This window comes from Taudactylus pleione, unplaced genomic scaffold (genome assembly GCF_031769625.1).
Source record: "Taudactylus pleione unplaced genomic scaffold, aTauple2 ptg000266l, whole genome shotgun sequence".
Taxonomy (NCBI): domain Eukaryota; kingdom Metazoa; phylum Chordata; class Amphibia; order Anura; family Myobatrachidae; genus Taudactylus; species Taudactylus pleione.
Window position 1 is genome coordinate 3688403 of NW_028284668.1, and position 26507 is coordinate 3714909.

General features: G+C 45.4%; 1 protein-coding gene across 3 annotated transcripts in view; it reads right to left on the bottom strand.

Moving 5' to 3' along the window:
- The window catches only part of SLC25A38 (solute carrier family 25 member 38), a 193420-nt gene that overhangs the window by 24798 nt on the left and 142115 nt on the right, over window positions 1-26507 (bottom strand). The window contains exon 6 of one of the 3 annotated variants that reach the window (XM_088481223.1): window positions 1288-2112. The exons of 1 other annotated variant lie outside the window; for it this stretch is intronic. In XM_088481223.1, coding sequence (XP_088337349.1) covers window positions 2056-2112 — 57 coding nt within the window. In that variant the 3' untranslated portion in view covers window positions 1288-2055. Of the gene's footprint in view, window positions 1-1287; window positions 2113-24550; window positions 25082-26507 lie in introns of those variants that run through there. One more of the 3 variants, XM_088481226.1, reaches the window with a different exon arrangement.

Genomic DNA, 26507 nt, shown 5'->3' on the forward strand with positions numbered 1-26507 from the left:
TTACATATGCTTAAAAAATTTGTATTCCCACCAAAATGTATTACCATATTACAAACATTATATAGTAATCCCCTTTCTCAAGTTTCCTGAAATGGTTTTTCTATCTGACCCTTTTATGATACAAGGAGGAACACATTAGGGATGTCCTTTATCCCCCTTATTGTTTGCGATAGCTACAGAACCACTAGTCATTGCCCTGCACATAGCTCCTCTGGAATCTCATTTGCTAACATAGAATTAGCTGGAAGACGAGGAGCATGTCGTCTGCAAATAATGCATCTGTTGTTTCGGTACCAGAAATAATGAACATTATACAAACCTTTAGTTTATATTCTGGGTACAGGATCAATGTGGATAAATCTGAGATTATACTGATTATAGGAGATGTTAATTGACTTAAAACTATACCTGTATTGGCAGTCTTTCAATTTAACGATTCACAAATCAAGTATCTAGGCATCAAGATCACACCTGCACCTTTATTTGGCAAATTTTACACCTGTCATCACCAAAATCTCATAACTACAGAAATGGAAATTGTTACCGGTATCACTGTTGGGAAAATTGGCTAATTTTAAAAAGTGTAATTTTTCCAAAAAAATGTATTGTATGCAGATGCTTCCCATCTCTATTTTGAGCACGAAATTAAACATCTAAAACAAATAATATCAGTTTTTCTATGGCAATGCAAAAACCTAGGATTTCATTTCCTAAATTAATTATAACAGACAAAGAAAAATAGTAACAGGTATAATGGCGCTTGTGAATAGAAAAGAATAATAGAACAAATGTACTCCCCTGCTATTGAGGAACTCTTTCTTTAATGGAGTACTTTGAGTATTACATGTAAAAAGAAAATAACAATCAATCGTGTAATCCTGTATTGTGCATAAAACATATAGTACATCGAGTCTCTTAAAATAACCTTGCGGTTTTAACCAAAGTTCTAAGTATTGGGTATGATCATAAGACTCAAAGCCTTAAGCTACACACGTAAAGATTTTCTGTCCAACCATCCAACTAGTTGATTGGTTGGAATGAAAATCTGGTAACATATGGGAGTAAATGATGATCAGCAATTTATTCCTAAATGCCAGAAAACAGATGAAAATGGTCGTCATACAAGTTTGTTAAATGTTTGATCTAAACAATTTGTTCAAACAGTTTTTGTCCATTTGCCGGTGTTTTGGAGCAAATTGCTGATTGTCATTTGCTTTCATACTTTACCAGATTTTCATTCCAACCAATCAATTAGTTGGATGGTTGGACAGAAAATCTTTTCGTGTGTATGCAGCTTTTGACTTGTGTGCAGACATGTAGCAGTATCTTTAATGTGGATTTGTAGACCGCCATCTCATGTAATTAATAACTCGAGGTTGCCCCCTAAACATCTCACTCACTGATTCCCTCTGAATAGCAGGCACATCAGGGTATCTTTAGATGAACACACCAGACCACTTTCTTATTTCTCAGGAACCCAAAACAGAATATATCTTCAATTAAAAACTGTTTACTAGAACTTCCATCCAATCCAGAACAACTAAAATGTCCTATCCAGAATAAGGGATGTAGTTGTCCACAAGGTACAAAGATGTTAGGGATCCCTTCTTGTGGAAAAAAGTCCCTCCTTTTAGTGAGTAGGTGATCTAAAGTGCAGTCACGTATCCCCACCAACGCGTTTCAACCCACCACAAGGGATCTTTTTCAATGTATGAGGGATAAGTGGGCAAATAACCTTTATATAGCCCTACCAATAACTAATTGACCACAATTATCCAATGATAATTATCAATGAATGTTAACCCCGATCCCCACATGATGTATAACTTAAACTAGACATCTAGTCTTCTTTACACCGCTGTTAGCAAATCCAGATTCCTCAGTTCCTATTCGCCACTGATGACCAGAATTGATATCCTTTATGGCCGCGTGCCATCTGCTTACTTCCGGTTGATGATGTTGCACCGGAAGTGATGTATCGGCTGTCCTAATTGGAGTTTCTGCCTCTATCAGGTCGTTACAATGCCTCACGGTCGTTGTAGATATTTGTCCCAATTATGTCACCATTTTGTTGTAAGCAATATAAACATATGCCATATCAAATTTGTTGAACTTTAAAACAAGCCAAGAAAAAAGGAACAATGTTAAACCCACATCAGTAATATGAAATACAGTACATATGATAAGTGCATATGACATAGTATTAAAACTATAAAATACATTGCAAAATGGGCCATAACAACACACATAAAAAACATTTATAAAAGTCCATATAATTAAGTGCATATGACAAAGAATGAATACTTTTTATAAATAGTTTTTATGTGTGCTAGTTGGCCTATTACAGTGTATTTTATAAACCATTTGACCTCAAAATCATTACTGAGGCCATTTGGTATCAAGGTGTTAAACATACACCAATTTATGAGTGGTCCAAAAAGCGCAAAAGTTCTTATCCTTGATTGTTTTAACTCTTCTAAATGTCTCAGAAGGAAAGAAGAACAAAATAATCCATTAAGTTCATATGTTGTTATTTCTATTTTTTGTATATCAATGTCCCTGTATAAACTCACCTAGCAGCGGTGAGATGCATACACATAAAGGTTTCTTTATTTCCTCTCTAGTTAGATAGACCTCTGCTTACATAAGGGTATACACATAGACCAATGTATCCCCCCCTTAGTTGAATGCTCACCTGGGAACAGGTGTAAACATACACCAAAAGGTTTCCTTACACTGGGTATGGAAACCTCCAACTCAGAACCATAAAAATCGAGATACTCAATACTCAAAAAAAGGCCATTTAGTCCAATAATGGATATTTATTCCAAAAAGTTAAAAATCACAATAAATATACTTGCCATCAGCAAGATAACTGCAAGCATGAAAAAAGAACTCAAAACAACACGACAGATCCACGACAGATCCATGCCTGGCTGAAAGAGTGTGGTGTTCTTGTTAGTTTACAGACTGTGCGCTATCATGCATTTGAGAGACCGCGGACCAGATATAGATTTCCTTCTAAATGCACATGGTAGGTACTTTACATCAACCTTTTTTTATTACAGTATACTGTATGTTGCTAGATTGGTACTGTATTGTGTTCCAATTTCAACACTAACTGTCCAATAATTGCTATATGCTCTGTATGTGTTCTACCGTAGGAGCGTCAAAAAGATTGTGCACAAATTGACTTGGGAGGATGATGAGCGTACAGCTTTACAAATCAAACGTATTCTAAAAGCAGAATGTGACCTGGACATCTCCTGTTCCAGCATCAAACGGATGCGTAAGGAACTGGGATGGACTTTTGGCCCTACAAGGTACTGTACATACTGTAAAATATATATACTGTATATTAATAATGCACTGATTTTACATGACAGTAAACTAAAACTTGTTTTTATTTCACAGGATAAATCCCATAAGGGATAAAGTAAAGAGAGTTGAACAAGCACGACGGTGGATAGATAGTGGAGAGAATTTTAATGACGTCATTTTCACATATGAAACTTCGGTTTCTCTCGAGAGGTTCTCAAGACTGTCCTTCCGACACCGTGCACATCTCTCACTTAAACCACGTCCGAAGCATCCGTTAAAAGTCCATGTATGGGGAGGTATATCTCATTGGGGTGCAGGACCGATCTATATTGTTGAAGGTGCAGTACAGTAATGCTTGTTCTAAAAATTATTTACAGTCCTGTACAGTGTACGCTTGTTACTGACAATTTCTCATCTCTTTAGGCATCATGGATAAGACCTTCTTCCAAGAAAAAATAGTAGATTGCTGTAAGGTGCCATTTGTGAGAAAATGCTTCCCATCAGGACATTGATTATTCCAGGATAATGATCCCAAACATTCGGCTTCAGCAAAATTCATGGAAGAGAGAGGGATAAATTGGGAACGCACACCACCAGAGTGAGTATTGTCCTATAGTACTGTATTAACTTGTTTATTGTACCAAAAAGTATGTACAGTACCAAGCAGTAATTATTCTAGTACACTTTTTACTAAAGTACAGTACTGTGACTGAATATTTTTTTTTTACTTACCTGTAGGTCACCGGACATGAATCCCATTGAAATGGTCTGGGCCCAGTTGAAGAGGTTCATCAGGTCTGATGTGAAACCAACAACTAAACAGGAACTTTTGGATGGGATAATGAAGTTTTGGAGAACAGTATTGACACGTGCCCAGTGTAACAATTATATTGATCATCTCCATAGTCTTACCAGTTGTCATCGAAAGAAACGGTCAAGCAACTGCTATGTAGCTTATACTGTACTGTATATAATTTGAAATGTGGAGGAGGGGTTTAACTTCCTCTTTTCAGTTTGTGATCCGGACTGCTAAGTACTGTACACTGTGTCCATACTGTACTGTATGTACAGTATTGTGGTTGTGCTTTCTGTCCCTACATTATACAGTATTCTCCTAATTTATTTTATAAGCTCTTTGTCTACAATAACTTTCCCTTACTGTACCTTATGTACTGTACTTCATACTTTTCCTCTTTTCCTTACACCTACATTGACCCCTGTTCCAAGGCACACATTGGCATCGTCACAGATTGTGCTGCAGCTGCCACTTTCTGCTACTGCGCTTGATGTTGCCATTTGTAATGCAGATGTTTCAAGTTTTCAGGTTCCTTTAGTTCATATACAGTACAGTAGTAGTGGCTGCTTCAACATCCACATCCATAGTTGCAGACATACAGTAGTGGGTGCACCGTGAATTGAGAGACAGGCTTCTACTGTACATCTACTGTATGGTTAAAGCGGCGGTCCCTTCGACATCAGGATAAGGTGAGATTTTTGGTAATGTTAGTGCTCTGTTATCGTATTCAGACAGCTGGTGTTCACCTCCATGTGGGGCACCCAAATACTGTCTTGTTTCATGTATTTTTTTTTTTTATCGTTATATTATGGGCTGTGGGCCTAGGGGCACTGCTTACAGTATTTCACCACCAGGCTTAATTACAGTATAATACAAATTACTGTAGTTATTAATAAAATTGTTAGTCTGGTTAGTTAGGGCATATATTAATGTGGAGAAGTGGATTAGTGTGACACTGTTAGAGCAGGGAAGGGCCCTGCACAGCGGATTCTCTCTCCTATAGTACAGGGTGTGTGGGATCAAGCAGGATGAAGAACAAGAGCATCTCTGGTGAGAACCTGTGTGTCTGTGTTTTACTGTCTGTTTGTCTCTGCCTATCCTCCTTTCTTCAGGGCGTACAGTGGACCTTGCACTCTGATGCACGGTAGAGTCTGCACCTGGTATAGGTGAAACTCTGAATCTGAGGCCAAAAGTGCCAGTGATGATTTTAAATTAAAAGCCAACTCTTTTTGTGTAGTCCTCGGTCCAGTATGGCGTATCGGTCGGCATTGAGGAAGGACTGTTCTCACGTCATCTCCTTCCTCCTACTGTAGGTACTGTACAGTAGTCATGTTCGTGTCCAGCTTGGAACTCCAGGACATGCCAGCGGCAGAAGAAAGAAGCGTGTGACAGTAGAGGACTACAGGAGTGGAAAGCTAAACAAGTTTCCCCGCCCCCCCCCTCTGTAAAGCATGTTACTGTAGGTTAAATAAAAATTGTCATTAATTTATACAATTGGTGTTTGTACTGTATGTAATTCAGTCTTTAAGTGCGCCTGAGACCCAACACGTGCATCTGTCATTAAAAAGGTACTGTACAAAAAGTCAATAACACACAGATGCAGGGGTGTATCGTCCTATTTGCCAGGATTTCACTCACCAGGGGCGCGCCGGCCGATGGGGGTTGACGCCCACAGTCATACACTGTACAGTATCCCTGTTGCCCATCACAGTGATTTCACAGCTGCCCGGCCCTTACAGTAGAATACAGTACAGTAGACATACAGTACTGTATACACTGAGGGACGTTTTCAATTTAGGGGTGGTCTATTTACTTTTTTTAGCCGATCTGGTATTTTCACTCCAAGGGGGTCTATTTACTGTACTAAGCAGTGTTAGACAGTGAGAAGTAATAAAAAAGTGATAAGGTGTCGGTCAATCAGCTCCCAACTGTCATTTTTCAAACACAGCCTGTGAGATGACAGTTGGGAGAACATTGGTTGGCACTTTTTCACCCATTGGAGCAAAAACACGGGATTGGCTAAAAACAGTTTGGGAGATTACATCATTTTGCCAGGCGTAAAATTATCGCTGTATTCAATTTGAAAGCTTTTCTGCCTACTGTAGGCGGGAAGTCAATGCAATGTACAGTAAGACAGTATGTTAAAAAGTTTCGCCTACTGTATGAATAGCAGGCGGAAAAATTTGGTGAATTGGGGTGCAATGTTGCGGGAAGCCTTCAACATCCCCTAAAAGGTACTGTAAACTGCGTAACTTTTTTTAAAAAAGTCAGAACACACTAAAAATTCACTTTCATTTTGGGGGGCGGGAGAAAAAAAATTGGGGGAAAAAAGTGAAACTTGTAGGGGTAAATTTACTAAGATGGGAGTTCTATTTAAAAAGTTACTGTACTGTATGTTGCCCATAGCATCCAATCAGATTCTACTGTACTTAGCATCTACAGCAGGCGGCTGTAGTGTTATGGTAAATAATCAAACCAATACATTACGCTGCCTGTACAACCCTTTTGCGGGTTCGAAGCTTGAAAGGTTACACTTTTTATTTTTTATTAACAAGGTTAGACTTTTTGGTCAAAGTACTGTGGCATAGAAATACCAGAATTTCTGGATAATGTACTGTATTAGTGAAGATTTAAAACAAAATAAAATTACCGTATACAGTATGTACTTTAAAGGTCTCGAACCAGCGGGACAAGAAAATGGTAGATGCAGTAGGGCTAGGCATTAGCCCCCTAGACTACTGCATCTACTGTACTGTAGTTCCTAGAGTCAGGGAATCACTACAATGTCTACCGTATTGTACTTACAACTACAGTTATAAGTACCGTATAATACAGACAACTGGGCATGCGCAGTGCTATGAGACTCAATACGCCACAGTGTAGCGCGCAACTAGCAATGCGGTATACTGTATGGCGTACCGTATGGAGCAACAAACTACAGTACTGTAGCTGGGCACATCTACAACAAGACTGAACTACAGTACTATAGTGAACATTAAAAAAATAAATTATAAAGGTCTCGAACATAAGGAGAGAAGTGTAAGCAAGACGGATCACCTAAGCCCTTGCTCACAAGTCTCTCCTAGTCCTCTACAGTACTTTATGTGACATCTACTGTACAGTACCATACGATGAAGTACAGTACTCAGGCGTCTGTAGCGTAGAGGTAAGAAATCGAACTTCTACATTGCAGACGTCTGTACAACCCGGGTTCGAAACCAGGAAGCTTAATAATGAAGCTTTTCATTATTATTAGACAGTCAAGGTTACACTTTTTATTTTTAATATTATTATTACACAGTCAGTGTAATAATAACACACTTTCACTGTGTGTGAATCATGACCCGGTAGTGTACAGTATGATATTCCATACTGTACGCCATGGCATACAGTACATAGCCATAGCGCTACAAGGGTATGGCTATGGCGCAGCACCACTGGCAATGCATTGCAACCCCGCCACTGGGCACAAGCCAGAGATCCTATTTGTACCGTAACCCATCAGAACTGGCTATAAGTTACCACAACGCAAACTGTGCTGACATTGACGCAATTTTGCGGTTTAAACGCCAAGTCAGTTTGTACTATAGAGACCCCTCTCTTATACACAGTCAACTATCAGTTACTAAACATATTAAATTACTAATGTTACCAAGTCTAGGACAGCATTTTCATTGACGCAAGTTTGCGCTCTGCATCTGCCCTACAAACTGCTGTTAGTCCACTACTGTAGCACCTTATGTAGTAATGAATTTACTATTGTGTATACTGTGCGGTACTGCAAGTCTCGGACAGTGCAGAATGGCACTAGTGTGAAAATTCAACAGTACTGTTAGCAATACAGACAACTGGGCATGCGCCATAAAATAGCGCTACTTAATGTATGGCTTGGCTCCACTGGACATGGGGCACACATTCCATTGTGATTAAAATCCGACCACTGGGCACGCGCAGACATTGACGCAATTTTGCGGTTTAAATGCGCAGTCAGTTTGATATACAGAAACCAGTCTCTTTAACAGGGCCCATTGCCACTTGATGGTCATAATAAATCACTATAATGTCCGCGTTCATGTCAGCGCCGGCATTGATGCAAGTTTGCGTTCTAAGGTACAGTACTGTATGTACAATAATAAAAATCCTAGTTTCGCTGTTTGACTCCTGAAGCACTGGGCAGACATGCGCTCCACATGTACTGTATTGAATACTGAATATTTTAAGTGAAGATTTTAAAAATAAAATTAAAAAAACATACTGTATTTTCAAGGTCTCGAACCCACGGAACAAGGAGAAGCAGTGAGACTAGGCATTAGACCGCTAGGCCACACGCTTCACCCATTACTAGAGTTCTGTAGTTTGTAAAGTCTAATGTCTAAGCTTCTGTCAAACAATCATCGGCCGGTGATACAGAACATACCGTACGGTACATTGGAAAGTGACACCTGGTGGGCAAAATGTTGTATTACACGTAATGAAATCACACGCATGCGCTATGTAGTTTAGGAAAAGTGACATCTGGTGGGCAAAATGTTGTATTACACGTAATTACTTTTTTCACTAATAAACTTTCTTTGTGGCGCGACTCATGGCGTAGTGTCTGGCGCGCCATGCATGGCGTGAGAGATAGTGCTGTGATGCCACGTTATAGCTGGGCACATCAGTATCTCTGTTTGTACGAAGTCCATAAGGTCCACAGGGTTGACCTTGGGGTATAGGTTGAGAACCAAATCCGGGCACCAAGCAGTTAAAGCTTTCAGCTTCCAGGATGCACTGGGTCCACTCTCCCTATAACCCCGCCCCCAAGCCAGAGGCACCTCAGTTTGTAAGTAGCCAAAGGCCGGAGGAGGAATGAGAGAGAAAACTGGAACACTCAAAAACCATACTCACAGAGGAGACAGGAAACCGGTGACCAGTAACAGTGCATATGAAGCCAGGTGCGTCAGGGCGGACGCCCTGTGGACCCTATGGACTTCGCAGAAACAGATAACAAAGGTAAGTTCTTACCATATCTCTTGTTTTCTACTTCAGGGTCCACTGGGTTGACCTTGGGGATGTCCCAAAGCAGTCCTTATAAGGGCGGGGACGCTCCTGTGCTGAGAGGAGAATCCGTCGCCCAAAGGAAGTATCCTGAGAGGCAAAGGAAACCAATGCATAGAACCTTAAAAAGGTGTGGACAGAAGACCACGTGGCCACCTAGCAAGGCAGAACAGCTGAGGCGCCACAGTGAGCCGCCCACGAGGGGCCCACAGCCCGAGTAGAAGTATCAACCAAAACAGAAAGGCCTAGCCTGTGTGTAGGCCCCTGAAATAGTCATACGAAGTCATCTAGTCAATGTCAATTTATTGGCCGGCCATCCTTTCCTGTGAAATCCAAAGACCACAACTAAGGAGTCTGATTTCCTGAAGGAACTTTAACGGATCACATAAATCCGGAGGCCGGACCCCAGTCAAGGAGGCCACGCCAGCAGAGAGGACTGGTGACTGAAATGTCAGTACCATAAGTTCCGGAATAATATGGAAAACTTAAAAATCACTATAGGAAGAGACACAGGGCGAGAGCAACTCACAACCTTGACATGGTGGATTAACAAGAGGGAGCCACCTGAGAACGCTTCCAATTCCGACACTCTCCTGGCGGATGCAAATTCCATAAGAGAGAGAGAGAGCCTAAGCAACAGACCAAGTAATGGCCATCACAGCCAGTGGTTCAACTGAATGTCCCAGGAGGGCATGAAGAACCACTACTAAATCCCAAGGAGCCCCTAGGGGGGAGAAAGGGAGGCATAATCCAGAAAACACCCTGAAGGATGAACCAGATACCAGAGAGTGGAGCAATTCCACATCCGTACCACACTGACAGTGTAGAGATCCGCACTGTCAGGAGGGTGAGACCCAAGCTAGCTGGAAGGAATGCCAGAATTTCTGGAAATCTTAAACACCGAAGGATCAAAGCGACAGGTATGATACCATAACAATTATGTATGCCACAGTCTGTGGTAGATTCTAGCAAAAGCTGGTCTATCTGCTCTTAAACATCTCAATGATGACAGAGCCAGGGAAGCCTTAGGACCACAGCCAAAGACGAACTATCCAGGTCCAGGGCAAAACAAGGACCCTGAGACAACAGGTCCAGATAGTGAAGCAGCAGGAACGGAGTATCGATGGGGAGACTCCGAAAATCTAAGTACCCGTGATGTCTGGGGAAATCAGGAGCCACCAGCAGGACAGCACCTCAATTTCGATTGGCAAACTTCCAAAGACCTCGAGGAAGAAGGGAGACCGGAGGACACAGGTACACAAAGTGGAAGGACCACTTCACTGACAATGTGTCACCGAAGGCTGCTTCAGTACCTTAAGAACTGTACTCTAACACCGGCAGTGTGTGATAGAGGCAGAAGGCCATGAGGGCCCCCTCTGCTCACTAGGAGTTGAAACCTCTCGGAGAAGAGACCAGTCCTCAGGATGCACGTTGTGACGGGTGAGGAAGTCCGCTTCCCAATGGAGAACTCCCGGAATGAACACTGCAGAGATGGCCGGGAGGAGTCCCTCAGACTATGTCAGAATGTGTGACACTCCCATCATTGCTACTCAACGACCAGTGTCACCTAGATGTAAGCCACTGTTGTGACACTGTCGGACTGAACCGTTTCAGGTTCACCATGAAGCCTGTGTTAGGCCAGAGTGAGGGCCCAAGAGAGCTTAAAGTTCCAACAAGTTAATTGGCAGGGCGGAAGCGACAGACATCCAACAGCCCCGAAGGGGTGCGGACCGGTCACAGCACCTCAGAGACTGGCGTCCATAGTAAGGACTACCCTAGATAAGATGACTATAACCACCCAGATAGGAGACAAACACATTTCCGTAGAGAACATCTCTAAACAGTGATCCGATGGAGAAAACCGTTCCATCTAGAGAGGATCAGTCTTTGCAAAGGCCTGGAATGTAACTGAGCATATACCACCCTTCTGAAGGTAGACACCCTGGATTCCAGAACCCACATGACAGAGTGTATAGACACTTGTCAACTGTGGAAACATCTGCGCGCTCGTAATTAAAAAGAGTGGAGATCTTGTCTGATGTTAGAAAGGATTCTCCGCTTCTGAGAATCCAGCAGGGCTCCCAGATGAATTATATCCTGTGAGGAATTCAGGGAGGACTTTTTCCCAGTTGATTAACCATTTGTGCTAGTGAAGGGAAGCAATGGATAACTGGAAATGCCTTCAAATAAACTTGTAAAGAACAGGAGGTCGCCCGGATACAGAAGCAGTCGGATACCCTGAACAGGTGGACTGTCTCAAAAGCCACAAATCTGGTAAACCCCGGTGAGGCTGTGGACAGTCCAAAGGGCAAAACCTGAAAACTGGAAGAGTTGCTGTGGCACAGCATAACTGAGCTATTGCTGATGAGAGGGCTCTATAGGTACCTGTAGGTATGTGTCCTGAAGATTCAGCGATACCATAAAGTCCCCAGGATCCAAAGCTTGGATTATGGAGCGTAGGGGTTCCCTCCTTAACCTAGGCCCCTTTAGGATTTGGGTCAGAGATTTCAGATAGAGGATAGGCCAATGAGGACCATTCGGCCTCTGTACCAGAAAGAAAGGTAGAATAACCAGTCCCTCACTGAGATAGCAAGGCTGGCATAATTACCCCTGCTTATCGCAAGGACTGTACAGATTTCTGGACTGGTAAGGCCTTGTTCGGGTCTGAAGGCCTGTGTAGCAAATTATGTGGGGAGGCCGTCTGAGCAATGAGAGGGCACCCCCGTGAGAGACTTCACCTCTTACCCAAGCGTCCATGGTGACTTGACACCAGCACTGGGCGAACTGAGAAAGTCGGCATCTCACTCTGGGATCCCCCAGATGAAGATCTGTCCCGTCAGGCTGAAGGTTTGTCCTTCAGTTTCAGAAGCAGGGAGTCTGGATGACCACGTCTGCTCTGTACCGGGTATGGCGGACCTCGTGGAGACAGACAGCCTAGGAAAAGACTGGCCCTTAGGATGTCCCTGAGGACAAAAAGACTCAACAGATGTAGTCCGAGGCCTCGTAGTGGGAGTAGCTGAAGGCAGAAATTTGCAGATTGAAACTACCAACATTGCTACAATCTTGTCAAGGTCAGGACCAAACAAGATCTCCCCAAAATAGTCAAATTTAAGGCCTTCCATGGAGACTACCTCTGCCTTCTATGAGCGCAGCCATAGGGTATGGCGGCGGATACAGTCGCAGCCGAAATCCTGAAGAGTAGGAGACCGGCTCCAACATATGAAACTGCAGTTTTAAATGTGAGCGACAAAATACGTCTGATCCCCAAAAGCTTTTTTTTTTTTTTTTAAGGGAAAAAGCTCTACAAATGCAGCAGTCCAGCACTCAAGTAGCCACCCCTGCAATAGCCATGGTTGGATGGGCAAAAGCCCCTGAAAATGTGTATATTGATTTCAGGCAGAGTCACCACCTACGGTTCCGTAGAATCTATCTGGGCAAGGATGGGAGGCGTAGTAGCGCTCTTAATCAGACAAATAACATGAGCATCCACCCCAGGAGGTGATTCCTATTATTTGCAATGACCCTCAGGGAATGGGAAACATGAGGCCCAATGCACTTGTGATACCTCTTATCTGGCAATTGCCCGACCTCTGCCATGTGATCCACCCACTGGTCAGAGAGGGGGAAAACAGCCGAAGACATTTTAATTGCTTAAACTGAGGGTGTTTTGATTTTAGGTGCAGGTTCAACATCCTATATAACTAGGATGGACATGGCCACCAGCACCAAGGCAGGGATAAAAAAAAATATTTTATTTGGGCACCCCCACGTGTGAAGGAGTCCGACACCTCATCCAGTGCACCCTTGGCTGACGAACTATGTTAGACAGCAGTGCAAACTGGGCAGTAACCACCGGGCGAATATTACGCCATTTTGTGTACCGTAGAAACGGCATCCACCCAGGATGGCTGTTGTGGTAGTCCCTGCCAGGGAAATGACAGACTGTTAACTGAGGGAATTAAAAGCCCCGGTAGGGAGCGGTAGTCTGTGTCATAGGGGTAATTGCAAGAACTGCGAGACACCCTGAGAGGGAAGGGTAGCGTGCTGAAGCAACCCAAAGTGGGTTGCAACTAAGGGGGCTGCCAGACGATCCGCAAAGGAGGTCAGTGTCCAGAGAAACATACTGCCCCAGGGGGATTCTGTAAGGAGCACAGAACCTCATGCATATCTCTTTCCCAGTCAAATCCTCCGCATTCACACCTGCAGTACATGACAGGCAGGATAGCAAGAATGGGTGCAGTATCGTGCTGTATTCCCTAGTCAGATACATCTGACTAACACGCCATCATGGAAAATCAAGCAGCGCTATACTGGTACTAACGCTAAGATTAGCTGCAGGTACCCATTATCAGCGTATGCAACACAGTTCCATCTAAAATATGGCAACATGCAGTATGCAACAGTATGTGACAAAACCTTACAAATATTGACAAGTATATATATGTGAGATCTCAGAACCACCCTAGGTACAACTGTATCCGGGCAGATTGTAAAGAAAAGGGATAGGTATACACTAACAGGTGAGAGAAAAAGCAGATAGTTAGCACTAGCATAAGTCACATACAATGCAGAAATATATTACACATATATATATATATACACACGCATGAACATGACGCATAATATACTACAAAATGTCGCTACATTCAACTGCCCAGATTCAGTGTCTGGGAAGGCTATAGCGCTGTGGACACTGACCTGATGGTGAGGTACACAGGGGGACTGGACCACCATCTGCTGCTGCACCACAGAAGAAAATGGCCGCCTGGAGACCTCAGAAGAAGCGTGGCCCGCGGAGGAAGCAGCTCAATGATGCCAGACAATAGACACTGAAAGGCGCGCTGAGCTGAGGAGACGCTACTAGAAGGAAGGCTTCCTCCCCTGGCCGGCTATTAACCCCCGGGATGCCGACTCCCAGCGCCGATCGTTAAGTCCCTGGTGGTCTAGTGGACACACAGGGTATACCTCCATGGAGGGGGAGCCCGCCGCCACTGCCAGCGCCTCCGTTCTGTCCCCAGAGACCGGAGGCATCGGACTGCATATTAAATGCGCGGATCACTGCGAGCGGTGACCCGCGACCTTATCTGCTCCCCGTCGATCCGGCAGCCGTCCTGGGCACCCGCAGAGTCCGGCTAGTACAGACTCTGGGGTCCCACTGAGATCCCCAGGTCTGTACTGGCGTCTCAGCGCCGGCGGGGTGACGGAGCGGCAGTTTGGACGTCCTATGGACAGTCCGACGCTGCCACTCTGAAGAGTCAAAAATGAAAAAAACCTTTAGCTGCCCCTAAGCTTTTATGAGTTAATCAGCTCCCCCCTGCGATAACGGTGACCCGACCCGGCTGGGCACCAACTTAAACTGAGGTGCCTCTGGCTTGAGAGCGGGGTTATAGGGAGAGTGGACCCAGTGCATACTGGGAGCTGAAAGCTTTAACTGCGTGGTGCCCGGATTTGGTTCCCAACCTATACCCCAAGGTCAACCATGTGGACCCCCTATGGACCCTGAAGTAGAAACTGAGGTGTGATCCAATGATTCTATTACTACTGGAATTAAAAATACTTGTAGACACTTATAAGAATAGTGGTATTTTAAGTGAAGTAGACGCTACATTTTTAATCCAGGATCAACCAATACTCCCTGTTATTTATGTACTCCCTAAGGTTCATAAGGATCCTGTGACTCCACCGGAACGTCCTATCATCTCAGGGATTGGATCCTTAACTGCGAACCTTTCCGAATACATAGACCATTTCCTTCAACTGCTAGTGGCCAAAAACAGGTCACACTTAAAAGATATGCAAGATTTCTTGAATGTAATAGCGAATATGGTGTGGGAAGACAAATTTATAATTAGTTAGTGCATATGTATAGGGTTGGAGACAGTTCAAAAGAGCTTAATAACATCAGGCCTGAATGATGGGCTACAGGATTATATTGTTAAAATTATTTTATTAATTTCAATGACACTATCTCCAAAAGATGGGTACGGCTATGGGCACCAGGGTTTTGCGCCAAGTTAATAATATTTTTATGGGCCAGTGGGAAAAGATTATGGTGTTGCATTAAAACCCATTTGGAGCAAACCTGGTGTCTTGGTCATGCTACATAGACCATATATTTTTAATCTAGAAGGGTGATCATCTAACTTTAAATTAATTTTGTGAGTTTTTAAAACAAGAATAATTTTAATAAATTAACTTTTGAAATTCACCAAACAAGATATAACAGTTTATATTCAAGAAAGCTATATTCATACTAAAAATTCTAAAAAGGAGACAGATATAAAAACTTATATTCTAGCAGAAAGTTGCAATCATGATAATTGGATAAGTTCCATAACCGGGGGCCAATTTAAACATCGGAGATGCAATTGCACAGAGGTGGATGCATTTGAGGAACAGGCGAAAGAAACCTTTGAGGCTTGTGGATATGACAAAAGAAAACTAGACCAAGATTTAGAGAAAGATAGAATTACGGATAGAAGCACCTTACTTATACAAAATAATGACTACAACAATAAAGGGGGAGAGAAATTTAAATGGACTATTTTACAAAATGATAATTTTCAGCATAGGAAAATGGAGGAAATTTTAAAAAAGCACTGGCCACTTTTACTAAAGAATCCAACCATTGGTCCTTTGATTACCAAAAAACCCAATGTTATTTTTAGGAGATCAACTAATTTAAAAAATAGTTTAGTAAAAAGTGCCCATTTGGATACTTCAAAAAGAAAATGGGACAGATTTTAACGCAAAGGTTTCACAGGTGAGGATGTGTGTAGGATGTAAAAACATAAAGGGGACAATAGGCAGAAAGTGTGAAGAAAGTAGCATAAATAACCAAAAACATGTAATTAAGGATTTTATCACATGCCATACGAATAACATAAGATATGCAAATCGAATGTGCTTGCAGATATGAGATATGGTAAGAACTTACCTTTGTTATCTCTATTTCTACGAAGTCCATAGGGTTCCACAGGATACCTTGGGGTATAGGTGTGACGTCAGTCATTGGGCACCATAGAGTTAAGCTTTCAGCCTCCCAGGATGCACTAGGGTCCCCCTCCTATGCCCCGCCCCCGAGCCAAGGCACCTCAGTTAGTTACCAAGCCATAGGCCGGAGGAGAAGGAAAAGAGAGAGAGAAGATCTGTATACACACAAGAATCACACTCTCACCAGAGGGAGACGGAAAAACCGGTGACCAGACCAAAGCCCATCTGCAGCACAGGTGCGACAGGGCGGGAGTCCTGTGGAACCCTATGGACTTCGTAGAAATAGAGATAACAAAGGTAAGTTCTTACCATATCTCATATTTTCTACTTCAGGGTCCATAGGGTATCCACAGGATACCTTGGGGATGTCCCAAAGCAGTATCCTTTAAGGGTGGGGACGCTCCTGTGCTGAAAGGAGATTCCGCCGCCCGAAGGAAGCATCCTGAGAGGCGAAGGTGTCAAACCTGTAATACCTCACGATGGTATGGACAGAGGACCACAGACCTAGTGGAATGAGCCTTCACAGAAGGAGGAACCGGCAGACCTTCATGAAGATAAGCTTTAGAAATAGCCATACGGATCCAGGCTGCCAAAGTTTGCTTTGAAGCAGGCCAACCCTTTTTACGGAAGCCATAGAGGACAAACAAGGCGTCCGACTTCCTAAACGAAGAAGTGCGGTCAACATTAGTCCTTAAGGCCCGCACAACATCCAAAGTGGCCTCACCCACTGAAAGGCCGGGTGAGTTAAAGGCCGGAACAACTATTTCCTCGTTAACATGAAACTGGGAAACAACTTTGGGAAGAAAGTCAGGCCGAGTGCGAAGCAATGCCCTGTTCCCATGAAAAACCAAGAAAGGGGGTCTACAAGAAAGAGCCCATAAATCAGAAACACGTCTGGCCGAAGCTATGGCCAGAAGGAAAATAGTCTTAGCTGTTAGCCATTTAAGATCCACTGAGCCCAGTGGTTCAAACGGCGGTCCCTGAAGAGCCCTCAGTACCACAGCCAAATCCCAAGGCGCCACAGGTGGAACAAAGGGCGGCTGAATGCGGAGAACACCTTGCATAAAGGTGCGCACATCTGGGATTGTAGCAATCCTACGGTGAAACCAGACAGACAGGGCCGAAACCTGTACCTTCAAAGAAGCAAGGCGAAGCCCATGATCTAGTCCCGCTTGTAGGAAGGCGAGTATCCTAGACAGACGAAACTCCTGCGGTGCATAACCTCTCGGTCGACACCACTGGAAGAACGTATGCCACACGCGATGGTATATTCTCGCGGAAGACGGTTTCCGAGCTCGTAACATGGTACGCACAACAGAGCTGGAAAACCCCCTGGACCTCAACATGGCTGTCTCAACAGCCACGCCGTCAAAGACAGCCGAGTCAGGTCCGGGTGAAGACAAGGACCCTGCGACAGAAGGTCCGGTCGTAGCGGCAACCGCAGAGGACTGTCCACGGACAGACCCTGAAGGTCTGAGAACCAGTGCCGTCTGGGCCACGCGGGAGCTATCAACAGGAGCGTCCCTCCTTCCTGTTTGAATTTCCGGATTACCCGTGGAAGAAGGGAAACCGGAGGAAACAGGTATGCGAACCGGAACGTCCACCGGACGGACAGAGCATCCACCAGAGACGCCTCTTCGTCTCTTGTGCGAGACCCGTACACCGGCAACTTGTTGTTGTGCCGGGACGCCATGAGGTCGATCTCTGGAAGACCCCACCTGTCCACCAGCAGTTGGTAAACATCCGGGTGCAGGGACCATTCCCCCGTAAGAACGTCCTGGCGACTTAGAAAGTCCGCCACCCAATTTAGCACTCCCGGGATGAAGACCGCTGATATGGCCGGAAGATTGCGCTCCGCCCATACCAGGATCCGAGACACCTCTACGAGAGCCGCCCGACTTCGGGTTCCTCCTTGCCTGTTTATGTAGGCCACGGTGGTAGCGTTGTCCGACTGGACCTGCACCGGGCGACCCTGGAGAACCCGATGTGCCTGATGGAGAGCATTGAAGACCGCACGGAGTTCCAAGATATTTATTGGAAGCTCCGCTTCTGTCGGTGTCCACCTGCCCTGGCACAAGTGTGGACCCGAAACTGCTCCCCAGCCCCGAAGACTGGCATCCGTTGTCAACAGGACCCAATTTGGTACCCAGAACGGACATCCCTTGCTGAGATGGGTCGGCTGCAACCACCAGGCAAGGGACAGGCGAACCTCTGGGGTGAGCACTATCGTCTGGGACTTCAGAGACTGAGGCAGCCCGTTCCACTTGGACAGGATCAGGTGCTGCAGAGGTCTGGAGTGAAACTGGGCATATTCCACCATGTCGAACACCGACACCATGGAGCCCAGTAACCTCATCGCCGAGTGTAGAGACACCCGGCGGCTGTGCAGACAACTGCGCACCCTCGACTGTAATGGTGCATACACACGATCAGATTTTTTCTTCAGATATGGACGATAACGATTTAAAAATCGTTCAGTCATTCATATCTGATGGAAAATCGTTCATATCTGACATGCCTGAACGATGGACGATCAACGATGCGCGTTCCCGTTTGTCAGATAACGATATCTGACATCTGATGTGTTTGCAGTCAGACTTGGACGATTCCATTCATTTTAATGCAGTCAAAAATCGTTCAATCGTTCAAATCGTTCAAAACTTTGGTCAAATCGTCCAAATCGTTCAAATCGTTTAATCGTTCAGTCGTTCATCTGACAAATCTGACAAGTCTGACAAATCTGACCGTGTGTACGCTCCATAAAGCAGAGATCTTTTCCCCCGTCACAAAGATCCTTTGCTGTCCCGAGTCCAATAAGGCTCCGAGGTGCAGAATCCGCCGAGACGGGATTAGAGTGGACTTCTGCCAGTTGATTAACCAGCCGTGCCGTTGCAGTAGCGCAATGGTCAGGTCCAAGTGGCGTAGAAGGAGCTCTGGAGATCCTGCCACTAATAAAAAGTTGTCCAAGTACGGCAACATGCGGACTCCCTGCAGCCGCAGAGAAGCCGCCATGACCGCCATCACCTTGGTGAACACACGCGGTGCTATCGCCAGGACAAAAGGTAACGCCCGAAACTGAAAGTGGTCGCTGCGGTATGCAAACCTGAGGAACTGTTGATGGCGCAAAAGAATAGGGACATGCAGGTAAGCGTCCTGTATGTCCAATGACACCATGTAGTCCCCAGGTTCCAGCGCCAGAATGATGGACCGTAGGGTCTCCATCCGAAACTTCGGCACCCGCAAAGACTTGTTGAGAGCTTTGAGGTTGAGAATCGGACGATACGACCCATTGGGTTTCTGCACCAAAAAAAGATTTGAATAGAAACCCTGGCCCCTCTGGGAGAATGGAACAGGCACTATAACTCCAGCCTGGAGCATAGTGTGCAAGACCTTCCGCAGCTCCGTGGCCTTGTTCCGGTCTGATGGTAGACCCGTGGTGAAGAATCGAGCTGGGGGTCTGTGCCGGAAAGAGAGGGCGTACCCGTGGGAGACCACCTCGAGAAAACCAAGTGTCTGTCGTGGTGACCGACCAACACCGGGCGAACTGCAGCAGGCGGCCTCCCACTTTGGGATCCCCCAAAGGGAGGCCCGGACCATCAGGCCGCAGGCTTGTCATCTGGCTTAGGGGCCGGACGTCTGGTACTCCATGCCTGCTTCCGGGGCTTGGCCGATTTCTTGGGACCAGCCTGTCGAGGAAAAGACTGTGGTTTGGGCCTGCCCTGGGCCCTATAAGACCAAAAGGACGATGGTCCTGAACCAGAAGGAGCAGCGGCCGACGGGAGACATGCCGATTTGGCTGCCGCCAGCGTGATCACAATCTTGTCCAGATCCGGACCGAAGAGAACTTCTCCGTTAAAGGGCAACGCCTCCAAACCTTTTTGGAATCAGCGTCCGCCTTCCAGGATCGCAACCACAAGGTGCGACGAGCAGCCACCGCTGCTGAAGAAATTCGAGACACCAGAGTACTAATGTCTAAGGCCGCCTCGTTGATATAAGTGGCCGAATCATGGAGATTACCAATTAACTCCGCCTGATCGGCCGGACAGTCGGAATCAAAAGACGCCTCTAATGAATCCGCCCAGCGCTCCATCGCTCTGGCAACCCAGCATATGGCCATAACCGGCCGCGCTGCCCCCCCCGCAAGGGAATAAGCAGACTTCAGGCAGATCTCCACCTTGCGGTCCGTAGCATCCTTAAGGGAGGACATGGATGGCATCGGCAATGTGGCACTACGGACAAGACGGGTCACGTGAGAATCCACCTGTGGAGGGGATTCCCACTTAGCAAAATAATTATCTGCGAACGGATAAGCCACCACCAGGCGCCTCTGCGGCTGGTATCGCTTGCCAGGCTGTTTCAACGCCTCCTCTAAATGGTCCACTAACTGACCCGAAAGAGGAAAAGACTGTGGCGTCACCCTTCACATCCTTAAAAAAGGCATACTTGGATTTAGCCGCTGGGGGAACTTCGTCCTCAATCACCAAGGCTGTGCGGACTGAACGAATAAGTCCAGGAATATACACCTTGGACCTAGCATCTGCGTCCTTAGTATGGAGAGGTTCCTGATCGTAAGGATCTAGAATCTCTCCATCTTCAGACGTCCCTTCATCATCCTCATAAGGAGCCGACAGAGACGCCACCGGCCGTTTATGTGGCCGCATCACAGACTCCCCTTGCAACACATCCGACAAGTGCTGTACAGAACTCGTCAGGGAGTTAACCCACGCCGGCTCCTGAGAAACCGGGAGAGGGGAAATAGGGAGACTGCGGGATACCACCAATTGTCTTGGGAAACCCTGCATGGGTGACGACACCACTGACTGCTGGGACAAACCCATCTGCGTAAACGCGGGCTGCGGAGCTAACTGGCCCACTAAGGTTGTAAGCGCCTGAGCGAAACAAGCCCAGGGCGGCTCCTGTACCGGTGCTGTAACCGTAATAGGCCGCACCGTTCACAAACACTGCCGGCAGAGGCCCTCCGCACTACCCTCCCCCTCCGCTAAAGGTACTTTACACGTAGTACACTGTAGCCGGAGAGGAAAATCACTTTCAGACATGATGGTACCAAGTATGTGACCCCTCTCATCAATTGTATTTTAAATAGGTGAGAGACCACCCTGCAGCACTGCACCGCAAGGGCTTAGCAGAAAGAACAGGGACAGTAATAAAGCTGACAGTCAGAATAGAAGATACAGGCAGCAGCGCTAGCACAGTCACATACAATGCAAAGAAAATCAATTCCTGCACTAACCAGCGCTGATCACTCAACTACGCAGACACAGAGTCTGGTAGGACACAGCGCTGCATACACAGACCTGACCACAGCGGAGGAGAGGTATGCGGGGGGACCCAGACCACGATGCCTCCGATCATAGGCTTCCAGCAGCGTTCACCATGCGTTCAGGAAGATGGCCACCGAGGAGCAGAGAGGAGGCTGGCCTGGGGGAGGAGCGCTGCCACAGGGCCAGTCGGCAGTGTGCAGAGGGCTGTGTGCAGCGGGGGAGGCGCCGGCTGTGAGACAGGGAAGGCGCATTCCCCTGGCATGCATTTAACCCCCGGGACGCCGCAGTGCTACCGCTCTGCTGCGGTCCGCTGTCCCAGGGGGGTAGTGGAAGCGCAAGTTACATACCTGGCTCCACGCTGCAGCCAGTCCCCAGGGAGCCCCCTGCCTGGGGACAATGGACCATGTAACAGCGGAGACCCACCGCGGGACCCCGCTGCTTACCTTGCTGTCCCCCTTGAATCCAGCCATGGTCTGGAACATCTGGGATCACCGCTAGCTGTGACCCGATGCTCACCAGCATCCCCGGATCGGTACCGGCGTTCTTGTACCGGCGGGGGTGTAGGGAAGACAGTATGGACGTCAGGACTGACTGTCCATGCTGTACATCCAGATGTGCAGCCACAGCTGCATGCAGGAAAGCTTCAGGGGCTCTTCTTAGCCCCCACTCCAACAGGTGCACCCGACTCCGGCCGGGCACCAAACTAAACTGAGGTGCCTTGGCTCGGGGGCAGGGTATAGGAGGGGGAGTGCATCCTGGGAGGCTGAAAGCTTAACTCTATGGTGCCCGATGACTGACGTCACACCTATACCCCAAGGTATCCTTTGGATACCCTATGGACCCTGAAGTAGAAATTACATAGGAAGGACCATAAGACCATTAAAGATTAGAGTAGGTGAACACCTTAGGAATGTAGGCAATGGTCTGGAAACCCACTCCTTGTCTGCCCATTGTAAAAAATAACAAATGCTCAACAGAGGGCATTAAAGATTTTGTTGGTATCAGACAGATGAAGAGTGGTGAAAGATGTAGCACTATAACTGATAAGATTGCAAAAATGGAAATTAAATATATATATATATATATATATATATATATATATACATTTATACATATATACACACACACACACACACATGTTTAACACCTTGGTACCGAATGGCCTCAATAATGATTTTGAGGTCAAATGGTTTTTATAAATGATTTTTATGCATGCAAGTTGGCCCATTTTACAGTGTATTTTATAGTTTTCATACTATGTCATATGCACTTATATGTATTGTATTTCATATTAATGATGTGGGTCTAACACTGTTCCCTTATTCTTAGCTTGTTTTAAAGATCAACAAACAGGGCCGGCGCTACCACTAGGCAAGCTTAGGCAGCTACCTAGGGGCGCCGGGCCACTAGAGGGCGCTTCTGAGTCCGCCTAACTCATTTTCGCCTATTGTAATTATCCCCGTATTCAATTACAAAGACTTTTAGCCGGTGCAAAGTCTTTGTAAAAAAAGGGGATACGTTTTCTCCAGTGTTTAGCTGGCGAAAAAAGTGCAGAATTGGGGTTTAGGGGTGCAGGCTAAAAAAAAAGCCTACATCCCTGGGAAGTCCCCCTAAAAACAATGTGCGTTAAAAAGTTTTAAATAAAAAATCGTGACATCCCAAAAAAAATATAAAAAATTTTGGGGTTTAAAAAATAAATAAATAAAAAGAAACACACTTCTAAAATAGCTAAATTCAATCCAGAGGGGTTCCAAAGTATGCGGCAGGTGTTTTCTTTATTGCGGGTAGTAGCGGCAGGTGCATTTTTGAAGAATTTAAAAAAAATTATTTTAGGGACTTAAAAATATGCTTGCACCCATTTTCATGTACCCCAAATTTGATGGGCATAGTTATTTTTTTTAAAAAAAATTGCTAAATGCTATTTTTAATCACCTTTTTCAAAGCCGCAATAATGCACCTGCCGCGGCTATTTAAAAACCCGACTTCCCTTCAGCAGGCAAAAGCGGGGGTACCCAAAGTGATCCCCCATGTCTGGACATCTTTAGGGGGGTGACAGAATGTTTTCACGAAAATGCCCATTTTTTTCCGCCGCTGCCAGTTTCGCTGGGTCCCGTTTTCGCTTCCTTTGAAATTGAATACGGGGATAATCGGGCACATGCGCGATACTTTTCTGCCTGGAAAGCAGATGAAGGAGGCGAAAAGTCCAAATTGAATACGAGCCATAATCCGGACAAATATCTACAACAAGATGGCGACCGGGAGGCATTGTAACATGAACTGATAGATGCAGAAACTCCAAGTAGGACAGCAGATACGCCACTTCCAGTGTGACATCAATCGAAAGCGCATGGGACACTTCCATACAGAATGTGTCACTTGCAGTCATCGGAGACGGGACTTTAAGGAACCAAGGAATCTCGATTTGCTAACAGCGGTGTAAAGAGGATTAGTTTAAGTTATACATGTTGTGGGAATCAGGGTTAACATTTATTGGATAACTTATCAATTAGTTATCGGTAGGGCTATATAAAAGGTTATTTGGCCTCTTATCCCTCATACCTTGAAAAAGACCCCTTGTGGTGGATTGAAACGCATTGGTGGGATATGTGGATGCACTTTAGATCACCTACTCACTAAAAGGAGGGATGTTTTTCCACAAGAAGGACAATTTTGGGATCCCTAACATCTTTGTGCCTTGTGGAGAACTACCTCCCTTATGCTGGGTAGGACATTTCTATTGATTTGGATTGGATGGAAGTTATAGTAAACAGTTTTTAATTGAAGATCTATTCTGTTTTGGATTAATACTTATTCCTCAGGGACCCAGTCTGGAATGTAAGTGGTCTGGTGTGTTCATCTAAAGATACCCTGATGTTCCTGCTATTCAGAGGGAATCAGTGAGTGAGATATTTAGGGGCAATCCCGAACTTTCATTACATGAGGTGGCGGTCTACAAATCCACATTAAAGATACTGCTACAGGTCTGAACACAAATCTAAGGCTGTGAGTGGGGGGCATCCCCAATAATTAGAACTTTGGTTAAAAACACAAGGTTATTTTAAAAGATTTAATGTACAAAACAGGATTACACAATTGTTTTATTTTCTTATTACATGTAATACTCCATTGAAGAAAGAGATCCTCAATATCAGGGGAGTAAATTTGTTCTTTAGACTGCAATCCGATGTCCATACCAGTTGGTGAAATGATTAGTAAATTTAGCAGAACCCTCTCTAGACTGAAGAACAGCCAAATGTGACATCTTCTGGGTCTTAGAAGAGGCTGAAAGTATGATTGCTAGTCCATGTGACCAGTCCGGTTCTTGAATTATCCTCTGGCCCTGACCTCTTTGAAGAGAGTCTTTTGAATCCCTTGCAAATGCTTTACTTAAATCTGAAAAGGAGCTGTGGAATGAACCTGGTCTGGCTCCCGGCAGTTAACTATTTGGAAAGGCCATCCACTGCAATAGTGCTTTTGCCCAGACATGGTCCCCCAAATCAGAGGAGTACCCTGTCAGCAACTGAGAAACTAGACCCTCCATTTCACAAGTGGATCCGACCTTGCACTTGGAAACTTGATCTGACATTTAGTACAGGTATAAATTTTAATGGTCCCTTTATCAGCTTGGGAGTATTCCTCTTCCTTATAAATACTGCAAATCAGTAGAAAGGGAAAGAAAGAATGACTGGCCAAAGATCTCACAAGAATGTTAGTATTAACCTGTTAAAATATATATTTTTTTAAATCAACCCACACTTCCCCGTATACACAATATAGAGGAGTAAGAATCCTGTGTCTATACTGAGCAGCAGGCAGTGACTGACTGAGGGATCAGGCCTTTTATGGTGGGCATCTTCCACAGAGTGCTCGCCAGGGGCGAGGAAGGGGCCCGTGCGCAGATTCCTCTCTATAGCGGTGCAGTAGATTCTGGCTTAGTGCCAGAATCTACTGCGCATGTACAGGTCTCTGGGAAAATGGCGCCAGCATTTTCAGGGGAAGAACTTATACTTTACAGGAGAGGGTTCACTGCTAAAACAGCAGGGAACTCTTCTGACTTCTTTCCCTGAGTGCGGGTGAAGCTCCACCTGCTGCTAACAGGTAAGCTCTGGGGACCTGTATGTCTGCCTATGGGTAGTGGACAGGGTGCCCCTGGCAGAAATTCCCAATGGGAAATGACCGCCTGTCAAAGGAAAGCACGCTTTCCCTAACTGCTCATTCCACGTCTCCCCAGTAACTACTGCAGAACAATTAAAAATAAAACCCCTCCTGCACTGCAGCTTCCTGCACCCCCACCCCAAAAAAAAAGCATGCAACAAACCGTCAAAAGCCCGCAATGGCATCAGCAGCCACTGTATTATGTATTCAAATGGGTCCAGATACATCTAGCCTCCTTGCGCGTTAAGCAGCCCTTCTAGTCGCACCATGCCGTGGCTCAGCAGCGCCGAGCGTCTTTTCGTGTGTCTTTTTACCTCCAAATGTGTCTTATTCGCACAGCAATGCGAATAGATATCATTTTGATCAGCAGAAGCTTCTTGTGCTATGTAGCATGCCTATGTTCTGTGTGCGACTGCAAGTGTATCTGGATGCAAAATGCCAAGTTACCGTGTCAGTGGCTGTAACACTGTAACATAGCGTTTCGTATGCAGATGCAACTGCACACAGAACATAGGCATGCCGCATATTTTAATCAGCAGAAGCTGCTTGTGCTATCTATTTGCATCACTGTGCGAATAAGACACATTTCAAGGCAAAAAGACGCACAAAAAGACGCTCGGCGCTTCAGAGTCACACGGAGCTCCTGCGTTTTGTAGCGCTACTTGTAGCAATCAGAGGATAGATGTATGTGGACACATCTAAAAATGTGGCACTTAAACCAGGTTCCTCCCCCATTTACAAAGTGCCTAGGTTCCTTTCGACACTCACTATAACCCAAGGTTTCCAGAATCCCCCAGTGGACAAAAAAGGAATAATTTGAATCACTTTAAAAACAGAATTCTCATCAAAATCATTCAATCAAAACTGCATGATACATTTAAGGATCAAACAGTAGGGCACAGTAATTCTACTAGGAAAACAAT